This window comes from Cynara cardunculus, unplaced genomic scaffold (genome assembly GCF_001531365.2).
Source record: "Cynara cardunculus var. scolymus isolate 2C unplaced genomic scaffold, CcrdV1 Un_Scaffold_5913, whole genome shotgun sequence".
In the NCBI taxonomy this organism is placed as follows: Eukaryota; Viridiplantae; Streptophyta; class Magnoliopsida; order Asterales; family Asteraceae; genus Cynara; species Cynara cardunculus.
The window spans coordinates 5,755-18,980 of NW_020202664.1; the positions used below are offsets into that span (position 1 = coordinate 5,755).

A 13,226-nucleotide genomic window follows, 5' to 3' on the forward strand; every position below is an offset into this window, starting at 1 on the left:
TGATTGAAAGAAATGATCGATTGAGAAATGTCGTTGTTGAGGGTTTGATGAACAATAAGAGGCAAGTAAGAAGTTGGTGTACCTCTTACCAGATAAGAGAACAATAAGACATAAGTGCCTCTGAAAAATTGGAAAAACCAAACAGTCTAAGTGATCTTACCTATTAACGAATCAGACATAAGAGACTAATAAGAACTTTTTTATAAAAAACAAACGCAAAGTCTAGTCAATCTGTCTTGAAGAAAGTCCACAGTAGTCCGAATCTGATAAGATAAGAGACCGAAATCAACCGCTCGTCCACAAGAAATCCGGTTTCGTTGTGGTTTGGTCCCGAAAAATGATTTGATTTGGGCTTTTGGTTGGCCCATTAGAAAAATAGTTAATGGATTTGGAAAAGTAAAAAACGATCGGGTCGGGTCGGTCCGATTTATATTTGGTCTGAATTCTGAAACAAATCAAGGATTGAGCAAATGGCAGAATAGGTTGATCTTGATTGCTACAAAACCCTCATGGAAGATGATCGCGATTATGATGATCATTTCATTCCGGTACGCATAAACATACTTTCTATATCCAATTATATTCATTCCGTTTCTTTGATTGTTCAGTCTTGAAGCGAATGAATGAATAGAATGACACGCTATTTTGATTACCTGCCAAGTGTTTGATGAAATTTCTGAATGAATGTTACTATTTAGTTGTTTTCGTGATCCGAATTCGGATGTAGGTGGAGCATACAGTGGCTGTTGAATTGATTATTCAAACGAATGAAGCTTCAAATTGTCAATGTTGGATTGAATTAAGTGACCCATTTGATTATAAATGTAGAATGCATCTCTAATTTTAGAAATATTTATATATTTATGTTTTTTCTTACTTCAAGAATTCACTTTCTTACCCTACATACAAATTGATAAATCCAGGAAATCAAAATAGAGAGATTTAGGTATCGGAACTCACAGTTTGGAGGATGGAGACTCTGTTGCAGAAGAAGACGAGGATGAAAAAGAAGATGATACTTGTGTTAGACTGTTATCATCTTCTTCTTTTTCATCTTCCAACTATTATTTGACTTATATCGGAAGTTCTTATGTCTACAAAGTCTTATTTTCAATGTGTAAACCATAAGACGCATATAGGGTAGCCAGAGCCTGACAGATCATCTTGATAAGTCTGTTTGTCTACTTCTACCAGAAGTACTACCCTTCCTTAGACAACACAAGATTGATATAACAATCAACAATCCTGCCCCTGCTCCTGCTCCCATCCCATGGAAAAAGGACTGCCAATCATCTCCAGAACTTGGTACAGGTGATGCCACATGTACAACTGATTTATTGCAACTTCTATCCAATGGAAACCCGCATAATCCCTTGTTTCCTTTATATGATGACTCTGAGAAGGTCTGAAACTGGGAGCCTGTTGGGATTTCTCCTTGCAGTTGATTGTTTGACAAATTAAGCAAAGAAAGGAACGGAAGAGCAATGAGCAGTGATGGGATCTCTCCAGTCAGTTGGTTTGATGACATGTCTAATGATTCTAGCTGACTCAAATTTCCGATAGATGATGGGATAGAGCCTTTGAAGTCATTGTGTGATACATTGAGAAGATACAGTTCCTTTAGTCGCCCGATTGTGCTTGGTATTTTCCCTGAAAAATGGTTACTTGAGATATCAATGGATGTGAAGAGCGTCAGGATTTTCACCAGCTCCAACTCTAGTCCTTTGACCGTGACCATCACAGTATCCTGATAGTATAAATCATTAAGTTGTAACACCGTAAAGCTGAGGTGTTTCTTACGTGATTGTTCACCACTCATCATAGCACCCCATTGCCAGAAGAAATCTGCTGGGACCTCACCACTAAAACTATTGTGAGCTATGTCTAGAATCTGAAGCTTTGGCCACTTGTCATTTGAGGCTTCACTGCAATGCATGGACCCATGGAACCTGTTGGATCTCAGAACAAGGACACGCAAATTGGTATGGTTACCCAAAAAGCATGGATAAGTGTCATATATCCTGTTGTTTCCAAGGTTTAACACCTTTAGCATTGTGCAATTGACAAGAGATGGCAGGATCTTCCCTTCCAGAAAATTTCCATGCAGGTCTAGAGTGTTCAAGCCGCAGCTGCTCGGAAAATTTCCCTTGATTTGACCACTGAGACCATTGTTTCCCAAGTTCAGCACCCCAAGGTCGCCACCAGATTCAGTGAGACACTGTGGTATCCTTCCGGTTAAACGATTGTTTGACAAATCAAGAACCTTAAGGTAGCTAGCATTGCATATGGTATTAGGGATCACCCCAGTGAGTAAATTGTTGGAAACAGAAAAGAAGTAGGCCATACCAAGGCTTAGCCCAATGCTTTCAGGGAGATCCGAATCGAAACGATTGTCAGAGTAGTCGATGAAGGTAGCAGTTGTTGGGGGAATCGGAATCTCCCCACTGAGGTTATTGAAATGCAAGTCAAGGACACTAAGATCAGAAAAACGATAGGGCTTTTGGAGGCTGGTTAAGTGGTTATGAGAAAGGTTCATATACGAAAGGCTTCCATTACCAACAGTCCAGATCCAGCTTGGTATTTCTCCATCAATTTTGTTKCTGGAAAGGTCTAGATTTATCAATCTTGATTGGTTTTGTAGATGAGGGAAMTTCTGAAGATTGCATGMAGCCAGMTTTAAYGAGAACAACTTTGGAAGATGAGACAAGCCAGAKATAYTGCTGTTTGTTATAACAGACAAGTTGTTGAATGAAAGATCAAGAGTCGTTAAGTTGGTCAGACTCTGAAAATCTTTGGTTTCTATCTTGCCAYTCAGCTTGTTTGACGATAGTAAGAGGATGCTAAGCTGTCGAAGTTCAAAGAAAGACCTRGGAATTTTTCCTTCCARTTTGTTACTGCTTAAATCAAGAGTATCCAACAAAGATGCAGATGCATTAGAAAAGTTRGCTARTTCACCATCRAAATYGTTGTTGGAAAGYTGTATCTTTTGCACTARCTGCAGAGAGAACAGAGATGAAGGTATGCTTCCATTGAATGCATTAAATCTKAGATCCACTAGAACAAGATTTTGAAGATCTTGGAAGTGAGCAGAAGGGATAAATCCYGATAAGCTGTTCCGTGAGAGGTCAATATGGGTAAGATTCTTACWCAGCTGGAATGATGGGATTTGGCCAATAAAGCTGTTTGATGACAAGTCTAGGTATGACAATTCGGTGAGGTTTTCCATGGACTTTGGGATTATTCCACTGAAATTGCTCTYGGACAGCTCGATCCGGGATAAGTTCTTAAGATTTCCAATAGAATCTGGTATCCCCCCTGAAAAGTTTGTGTTKCTGAGCACTAAAATTYGAAGGGATCCGTTCGTAGGAAAATGTGGTAAAGAACCATTAAGATCTGTATTAACTGATAAATCCAGAGTCTGTAAMCTCYGCAAYTGGAGGACCTTCTCGGGAAATTTTCCATTCAAATGGCAAGCACCAAGATGCATAACTGTCAGATTCCTGAAGTCTGCAAAGAAATCTGGAACTGGAGCACTCAGATCGTTCAGACCCAGACGAATTATAGAAAGTGACTTCAGGTTCGCAAGGGAGTCATCTAATGGGCCTGAAAGTTGACAATTTGACAAGCTCAAAACTTCCAGATTAGGCAAAGACGATGATAGACCTTGGCACCAGTCAGATTTTTGTGCCGATATATTCACATTATCCAGATAAAGACCTTTAAGCAATGTGAGGTTCTGAACAAGCGTGGTTAGGTTTGGTTTCTCAAGTTTTAGTGAACGAATTTCATAGGAGAAAAGCGAAGAGAGATCAAGAACTTCCAGGCCTGTCAGCTGTGACAATGCTTCAGGAATCTGGCCTGAAAAATCCGAATTTGACAAGTTCAAATACTTCAAACCGGCAAGACTCCCAAATCCGGCAGGAATCTGTATGAAATTGAACTTATTTCCTGCGAGATTCAGGTACTCAAGATTCTCTAGATCGAACAGATCACTGGAATCATCAATACCACCAGATATAGGTTCGTTGCTCAAGTCTAGAACAACAACCTGGCCTCTGGAGTTGCAATTGACGCCTCTCCAGGTGCAACAATCTGTTGTGACATTTGGGTTCCAAGACACCAGTTTTGTCGAAGCTGAAGAATTGAATTGGAGCTTGTTCTTCAACTGGATCAAGATTGATCGCTGGCCAATTTGACATCGACCAGAAACCAATATCGGATTTACCCCGAACAAAATCAGGTGAAAGAGTATGAAGAAAATCTGAAAACAGAGTTGGGTTCTCATTGCAACCATAATTTTAGACATCCAGATGATGCTTATGAACAGTAAGCTGATATATGTTTCTATCTTTTTCAGTATCTAGCGGTTAGGAAAAGTTGTTATTTTTACGGGACAGGAGATGTAGATACTAATATGTTTTTGATTTGAAGGATATGTCTTGACATATTCAGATGAACCTTAAGCAATCAATTCATAGTTGAATATTGAATTTGCCGTTTACTTTGAAGTCCTAGACCTTGTCTCCAAGTGGGATAAACGGGGCTAGTTTGATTTTTAATTTCCAAAGTGTAGCATCATTAGAACGATTGTATTCAAGTGGTATAAATGTAGGGTGTAATTTAGAGTGAATTTAAAACGATTGTGGCTAGAGATACCAATGTGAACAGCGAGACATTAGTCTCATGTTGCTCATTTTTCTATTGGTTGAGTTTTTGATGATTAAGACTAATATATTTGTTATATAGCATTTAATGTTGAAAATCGTGACACAAAACAAGGGAATGTTCTACGGTTTCGGACATGACTGCACATTGTATTCACGCACGTGCGTGTATAAGTAACTTTGCAAAACAGAAAGTTTTGGGTCTTCTGATAAGCCGCACTTTATATTCAACCATGGACGAGCGTAACGTTACTTTGCAAAACAGAAAGTTTTGGATGTTTTTCTACGGCTGCACCTTGTGATCAAGCACTGGCGGGCGTAATATTATTTCGTGAACATAAATATTTATTATTTGGGTCTTCAGACAGGACCACACCTTATGTCATACCCGACTATGCACGACGAGAATTATGATTTTCCTAATTTTTAGTAGTGTGATAAAATTGGGATTCCACCTACGAATTAGTATAAAATACCCCCGTTGAGTTCTATCAGGTAGAGAATGAAATTGAGAGCTTCGAAACCCTAGTTTGAGTTGAGAAAATATTGAGAGATTACATACAATTTAGTGTTCGATTTGTAATTTCTCTTCGGTGTTTAGGTGTTCATCAATAAAAGTTCCTCTTCTTCCTTGTGGATGTGTACATCACCATACCGATGGTGGAACCACATAAATCTTGTGTTTTGGTTGAATGTTCGTTGTGTGTTCTATCCTACTTCGTTTTCCGCATTAATTGTTGGTTGACATCACATTCTTTATTGTCATTGAATAAAGTTCATTACTTGATTTGTTTTTATATTATAGCCTTTGTGGTGGTCAAAACCCCAAAATTCAATAACATAAACCGGATTAAAAATCACAAAAACCAGTCTAATATCGTATTGTCCTATAGAATTTAAGAGCAAAAACCAAGTTTTAGATGCATCATGCATACAAAAGAGAAAAACTGATGGCGCCAAAAACATCAAGTACAAATTTGGTTTCATGATAGATTTTAGAAAATTATCTCATTCGTCTTGTTGTTGTCAAATCAACATGTGTTTAATCATATATGATTAAACTTGTGTATCATACGTATAATCATATATGATACTGATATTCTCGTTTTCTCATAAAATGTTTAGCTTTTTCTTTAAAATATGCTTTCTATAAGAATACATATAATGGGAGTTTCTTATAAAGAAAATAGGAAATTCGTGTAAATATCCAAACATTTAGAGTTCTTACCTCATTTTTATGAATTTTATAGTTTTTAATTTGATTACCTATACTATATTATAACATTTGACAAAAACTCTTTAAAATAATTTTTTATATACAAAGTACTGTTTATTGATACATATTATTAAGATTACAAGTAAAAATGTGCATGAATACATCTTATTAAAGTTCCGTGTTTGAATTCGTGTAATTAACTGCAGATAAACATAATCAAATACATGATAAACATCATTTTAAATATAAAAAATCTAAAATATAATTAAGATAATAATTGAGTTCTAACAGAATACTTAATTATTATTTTAAGAAAATATTTTATTAAACCATAAAAAATTAGTTCGTTTTTGAACTTTCATTAAATTATAATAAAAAAATTGAATGAAAGAAATTATACAAAAACAAAAACTTTTAAACAGTTAATTTGATACTAATATCGATTATTTTTTTCAAAAATTTATAATATCTTCAAATTTATATTTCATTAAAAGAACAAAAATAGATTTTTTTTCTCATAACCACATAAAATAGCATTATAACATTGATAGATCCAAAATATAAAACAAAAGATTAAAATCAAGATGTATCTCGCTGCATTGTACGAGTACCCTTCTAGTCTTAATTTTAGAATTCGATTTCACCAATAATGTCCCCATTCCCCAACATATTCAACGTGAAATTTCCTGTTAAATGGGGTGTTTAGATGTGTACAATCGAGTTCATTAACGGTATGAAATTTAGCATTTCATTTTGGCGAACATCACTCTTATACATCGTTTCTATGTTGTAATCTAGACAATAAAGATTATTCGGTGTCCATGCTTCTAATACAGCAAAATCAGACAAGCCATAGACAGACCTAGAGGGGTGGTTAGGTGGCACGTGCCACCGTGTTGTTCCTCCGTGGTAAGGTAAAAAAATTTAGGTAATTAGGTTCGTGAAAGGTGCAACCGTTTTATTCTAGAATATGCAACCGTTTTATATGGTGTCACCATATCCAAAAATTCTTGGGTCCGTCCCACAAGTCTGGATAGTAACATGCAGAGCAGTTGTTTCCGTAAATATCCTCAACTTGGCAAAATGAAAAGGCCATATAAGATACATTTTGGAAAACTAGTTAGGAGTAAACAATAACATATAAAACGACAAGGGTTGTGGTGTAACGGTTAAGACCCTAGGGGATGTGGTGGAATATCCCATCTGCCTAAGGTTCTATTCTAGACGTATTTCTTGCAGTAAAAATTTGTCGGGATTAGTCAGCCTAGGACACCGTTCAAAAAAGACATACAAATAGAAACAGGTACAATAAAAACGTTAATATGACCTTGTAGGTGTTTATGCACTATTATGCCAGTGGATTGCAACGAATTCCATACTACAACATCGTGACCGCAGTCGAGTTTAACAACCAAGTTCGGGATGGATTGGTGTTTGGTTCATCTATGTTTAGAACACCAGAATATCAAACCATGAACAAAGAAAGGCATGGGAAAATATATAGTAGGTGTTAACAGAAATGACTCGAGACAAAATTTGAGAATAATTCCACGGTTATAGACCACAATTCCTACTCGAAACATAAAATCTTTAGACCAATAACTACAAAATTTAAGCGGAACCTGATGGAGAAACCAACTTCACTCCGACGTCGTTTTCTTGGACTTTTTAATATTTTTCTTCCTCGTCTCCAGGGTATCAACACTTGCCTTCTTCCTTGCTTGTGAAATCTAAACATCCACCCGAAAATCACATATGAGAAAAAACTCACAAGATATAATACAGGAGAAAGATAGATGGCCTAGAACTTAGAAACATATCGAAACGTAGAGCATACACATCCAGTTGGAACCAAAATCAAGCTGCTTATATTACTAGCTTGAACAGCATCTTCTTTAAACAACAAATGGACACACACATGTTTTGACAAGATTTGAGCTCACAACGTTAAAGGATGCATTTGGTACACAGAAGTGACTGAACAGGCAAGAGTGAGGTAGGAGGGTGAAAGAATTATGAAAGGTTTTAGAGTTTTAATTAGACACCTGTAGTTTAGTAATTTACTAATCTTGTCTCATCGAGTCTAAATATGTCAGGTTAACTAAACAGATACCATCAAAAATTGAAGAATTTTTACCAGATAAAATATAGATATTTGGCTAGTTAAAATAAAAGCATATATAATTGACGCAAACTAACCTTCATGGCTTCGTACAATCTCCTCTTTTTGCGGGACATTGCCACCTTGGACATGTTGTCATCATCCTCGGCAAACTGTTGCAGGGCGTTATCATCTGTATCTTCAGCAATTTTCTTCTTAATCTCGGTAGTAGGAAGAGATGTGTATTGTGTCCCTTCCACTTCCATTTTTAGTTCCTGATGATACTGCTCCTGAAGAATCGACATCTGCATCCACCCAAAATTCCATATGCATATTTAATTAGATGGTCACAGTTACAATGACTCTAATTAACTAACCACCAGGATATAACGCAAGGTTTATAGCTTTACAGGATGCAGATGGAAATAGAGGTTCTATCATACAACCAAGAATAGTCGAGTCATTTATTTGGTTTTCACTTTTAATGAAGTTCAGGGACGAAGTGCTTCTGGGAACATACCATAGAAACCAAAATTGTAATTTACTCCGGAAAGATGCAGGCAAACTTGTCATTGCAGGAGACAAAGAATGTAGTGGAAAATGTATGCAAGTTCGTAAATCAGAAAACCAACCTTTCGTTTTCTCTCAGCAGCTTCTTTAGCTTTTGTTCGGTCAATGATCCCTTCAACAAGTAGATTCTGGGCATTCTCAAGATCATCTTGTTCGGCACCTGGCATTGGAAGAATTTCTTTTCTCGCAGCAGCTTGAAGCCTTTTAATGGTCTCTGCATACTCAGGTACATAGCCTTCTGCTTCATTGTCAACGAACGGAGACAAATGTGGTGGCAGAACCCTACTTGACAGAAAAGGTTTGAGCAACAGATATCAGAAACTGCTCGCAATAAAAGAGCTGAAATTGAAATACTCCCTACAACAAAAAAGAAGTGTCCACATGTCTATTTTACATAGCCTATTTACCAATTCTACCCTCAATTATGAGATGAGGAAATTCATTGCTCCCTCTATTATTAAGGGTATGATTGTCATTTAATTAATTAAAAAGTGTAATAGTTACATATTAAAACTCTGCCTTTTTCATTGTGGACATTTCTTTTGGGACAGAGGAAGCAGTAGGTGTTCTTTTGAAACCTACCTCCCAACCATATAATCCTCAGTTGGTAGTATGATCCATGCATTTATGCAGTCGAAGACCCATTGTGGCTGTACATAATCTCGGGAAATAAACCGATGACTTTGAGTTGGCCTATCAACAATCTGCAGAAAACACCAGCATAAGAAACCTATAAAAGCATTTGTTGTGATCAAATAACAATATATTGGGGTCAAAATGTAAAACATTGCCTGCTTAGATTTGTACCAATAGGAGGCATTTCATGCATATCGACATACCTGATAATTAATGCTCTGGTTAGATTCCTCAAATGGAGCTCCATCCCCCTCCCACGAGACAACGCCACCAAATGCAGTAATGACAAAAAGCAAGGACTCCCTCGGAACCTGAAAGCCCGTACAATACAATCACTTTGGAGCATGAAATATAGAAGGAAAAAAGAAACCCATATGAATAACATGATAAATGATTCAGAGGACACTAGCCCAACCATGCATGCTCGAAAAATCAAAAATAAAAGAAAGAGAACAAATTATTCAAACAGAAATGCACGTGCACATCAACTTATGAGGAACACCAACGTTCCACTCATATAAGATAAGCTTGTCAGTTAGACAGCATGTCACTACAACAAAAGTGGCTTTATAGGACGCTTAGAATGTCTAAGCGCCCTAATAGAAACGTCCAATCTAAAAGTGTTGCAATAGGCTTATAGGACGTTTTTGCATGTTTTAACAAGTTTTTTTGGACGCTTCAAAAATAAAGTGTCGTATTAGTTACTTTATAGGATACTGTTGAAAAGCGTCCTATAAACCCATCTTTTTATAGAACATTTTTTCAAATATGTCAATATAAAATAGCTAATACAACAGTTTATATTAAAGGAGTCCTAAAAACTTGTTGCAACGCCTAAAAGTGTCCTATAAACCTATTATAATACTTTTAGATACGACGCTTTTTGGTTTGGTCTATAAACTTAAGTCCTATAAAGTATTTTTTATTAGGATGCTTAGACATTTTAAGCATCCTATAAAGCCAATTTTGTTGTAGTGTGCTTTTTTATCAGTTATGCAAATGATCTCTAACAGTATATAACCCATAGAGGGATCACAAAAATGACCTAATCTAGAGTTTGATCAACCAACAAAAAAAAGAAAGTGGTCTCCACCTATATATAATCTTCCTAATATCATTATACTACGTGATATTGGTGGTGATGTGTTGAATATTAAAACCAATTCTCATGTTGCATAGGTTATCAGGCCCCCAGGACTATAAATAATTCCACAGTTCTCATGTCCCCTCACTTTTTTGTTCTTTCTTATTTCTCAATAATTTTCACACTACCTCAACAATCATTAGCCCATTGTCTCTGTCAAGACATATTTGACCATATTTCATAAAACAAACATATAAGGATTTCAAGAGAAAGACGCACAAGGGAGATGAACACTCTAAATGAAGCAAATACCGAGTTGCAAAAAACATTGATCTTACCTCACGACTCAAGAAGAAGGTCATATCTTTAAAGAGGGTTTTACAGGCCTTTGTTTCTTCGTCCTCATCATTCTCATCTGCAGCATTTTCAACAAGATTCATCAATGCACCAGGTTCATTAGCAGGAAGTTGATGCTGAAGTTGGGCTAGTCTAAGCTCAGATTCCTCAATGTTTGCTCCTTTCGTCTGGTCTTTAGCATCAACATACCTTGTTAAAGCGTATAAATCTGCATGAATTTTGAAGAGTTAATATCAGACATACAGCTCACAAAAACATCTCCAAAAACAGCACACTCATCCACAAACTTATGGTCAAAATATAGTGATCTAGTAACCATTTATCGGGTGGTAACAGCTTCATACCTGCTGCTAAAGCTTTCAGGCGAGGATCAAGGATAGGTGGATATTTCAAATTTATCGAATGATAGAGTCTAAGATTGACAAAGCCAAGGAGAGTCTGCATATTAAATTATCTATGTGTAAGTATGAGTTTGAAACAAAATAACAAATAGAATATACCGCAGATTCATAACAAATGCATGAACTTGATTATCACAAACCTCATAGAATTCCAAGAACGTAAGCATGATCTTGTAATCTACATCTTGAGGCATTACTTGCTGCAGTGCATGAGGAGTCAACCATGTGACTTTTTGCCCTTCAACATCTGCCTGAAAAGGTTTAAGTGGTCAACTCCCATTAGGTGAAATCATTCTACATAACACCAGATATATAGACAAATATACGCCATGACCACTATACCTGGTAATATATGCCTTTCACAGATATGAAAACTTTACGCAATTTATGTGTGCGAGAGATATATGCCTGCCACTCAAGGCTCAACCTAACAAAACATATATACCATTATATTAAACAGGCAACTAAAATGCAACACCAAAAGAAAAAAACAAGAGTCGGAAATCTCAAACTGAAAGAACACATACCCTCGACAGTTGTGGATTCGCTCTGCTTGAATATTTTCCCTCTCTATGGCAGGTAATGCAGCAAAAAGGTGCACCATGGTGAGGCAGTCATCCAAATCCCTTAATGAATCAATGAACTTTGGATATCTAAATCACAAAGTACCAATCAGAAAGTGATAATAACTGACAATACTATGTAACCTTGTTATAAATTGGATAAAGTCAAACAAACCTCTCCCGGATAAGCATATCAAGTGTGTAAGTAGGTTTCCTTGTCAACAGGCGTTCAGCAAGATCCTTGTTCTTCTTAGACACTGCTTTCTTTACCTTTTTCTCATATGCCCGCATCTCGCGGAACTTCTCAAGAAGTGGCTCATGTTTAAGAAACAATATATCTTTCATATGATAATATGTATGATGGTTTCCTTTCACCTTCTTCTTTGGGTCCCGAGGAAAAACACCTTTGAAGATGCATAATCTCCTGTTGAGTTGAAACCCCAAACACTTCAATATTAAATTGAACATCTTTGACATTACATAGTCTCTTATTGAACTGATAACCATTAACCCAAACACTTAAAATATCAAAATAAAAAAAGGGAGAAATTCTTTAAATCTAACATATTACATGTTCTGTATTTTGAATTAAGACAAACCCCATCACAGTAACTAGATGACTTCATAACTAGGATTATGTACTTCTTATCACAGTAACGCGTATACAAACACTAGGTGAAATTGGTCCATATACATGCAAATTGAATACAACTTAATACAAATTCACATTTAACTAAGAGAGAATCGATTGTAAGTTCAGACCTTCGGCTTCCTGATTCTTATCTCAGTTGCCTACATGTATAAATGCCAAAATTTCCAATAATCGGTACCTGAAAACGGAGAGACTGACTTGAAGGTACTTGACAGCTTGCGACCTGGTGATGTATCTGGCGGCGTTACCTTCCTTCTTCTTCCCCTGCAAAATACAAGTGAAACCATGGCATAAGAACAACAATATACTTGAGGATCCATTTGTGAATTTGGTTTAAAACTTACGGCAGGCCTGTAATGCTTCGGCATGGCTGGTAGTTGAAAGAAGGCGGTGTGAATGCCGTCTGATAAACCCTAAAAATGGGTTCTCGTTGTAAAGAGGCGGGGGGCAAACAGAGTATCGTCAACGTGCTACTGTCATATATCCTCCTTTTCTTTTTCTTCTTTGATTTTGGATATTGGGCTGGGCCTACTAATGGGCCTTTTTCCAATAACTCCATTTTGTATTGGATTGGACCTCCTCAGCCCAGACCCGACACTCAAATAACTTTTAAAAATCATTTTTTATGTATGAATTACTGTTTATTGATGCATATTATTTAAAATTCAAAATTATAAGTAAATTGTGCGTAGGTATAAATTATTAAAGCTTCATGTTTGAATTCGTGTAACTAATTGCAGATAAACATAATCAAATAGAGGATAAACATCTCATTTTAAATATAATTTTTTTAAATATAATTAGGATAATATTGAGTTCTAATAAAATACTTAATTATTATCTTTGTAAAAAATTACATTATTAAACCATAAATAAAAAATGAATTCCAAAATTACACAAAAAAAAAAAGTTTTAAGTAGTTAGTTTGGTACTAAAGGGGTGTTTGAGATTGTTTATAAAAGCTGTTTTTTAACTTATTTCA

General features: G+C 36.2%; 2 protein-coding genes across 2 annotated transcripts; both read right to left on the reverse strand.

Moving 5' to 3' along the window:
- Positions 1-1,159: 1,159 nt before the first annotated feature.
- LOC112504533 (receptor-like protein 33) lies at positions 1,160-4,294 on the reverse strand. Its single transcript, XM_025108478.1, has one exon. The coding sequence runs from the start codon at positions 4,292-4,294 to the stop codon at positions 1,160-1,162; it is 3,135 nt and encodes a 1,044-aa protein (XP_024964246.1).
- A 3,002-nt stretch (positions 4,295-7,296) lies between these two features.
- On the reverse strand, positions 7,297-12,686 carry LOC112504535 (pescadillo homolog). Its single transcript, XM_025108481.1, has 13 exons — positions 12,589-12,686; positions 12,423-12,508; positions 11,768-12,016; positions 11,557-11,682; positions 11,372-11,456; positions 11,170-11,280; positions 10,973-11,066; positions 10,610-10,836; positions 9,391-9,498; positions 9,134-9,255; positions 8,614-8,833; positions 8,080-8,286; positions 7,297-7,610 (listed from the first exon to the last, which is right to left on the reverse strand). The coding sequence occupies exons 1-13, from the start codon at positions 12,610-12,612 to the stop codon at positions 7,521-7,523; spliced, it is 1,749 nt and encodes a 582-aa protein (XP_024964249.1). The 5' UTR covers positions 12,613-12,686; the 3' UTR covers positions 7,297-7,520.
- Between the last annotated feature and the right edge of the window lie 540 nt (positions 12,687-13,226).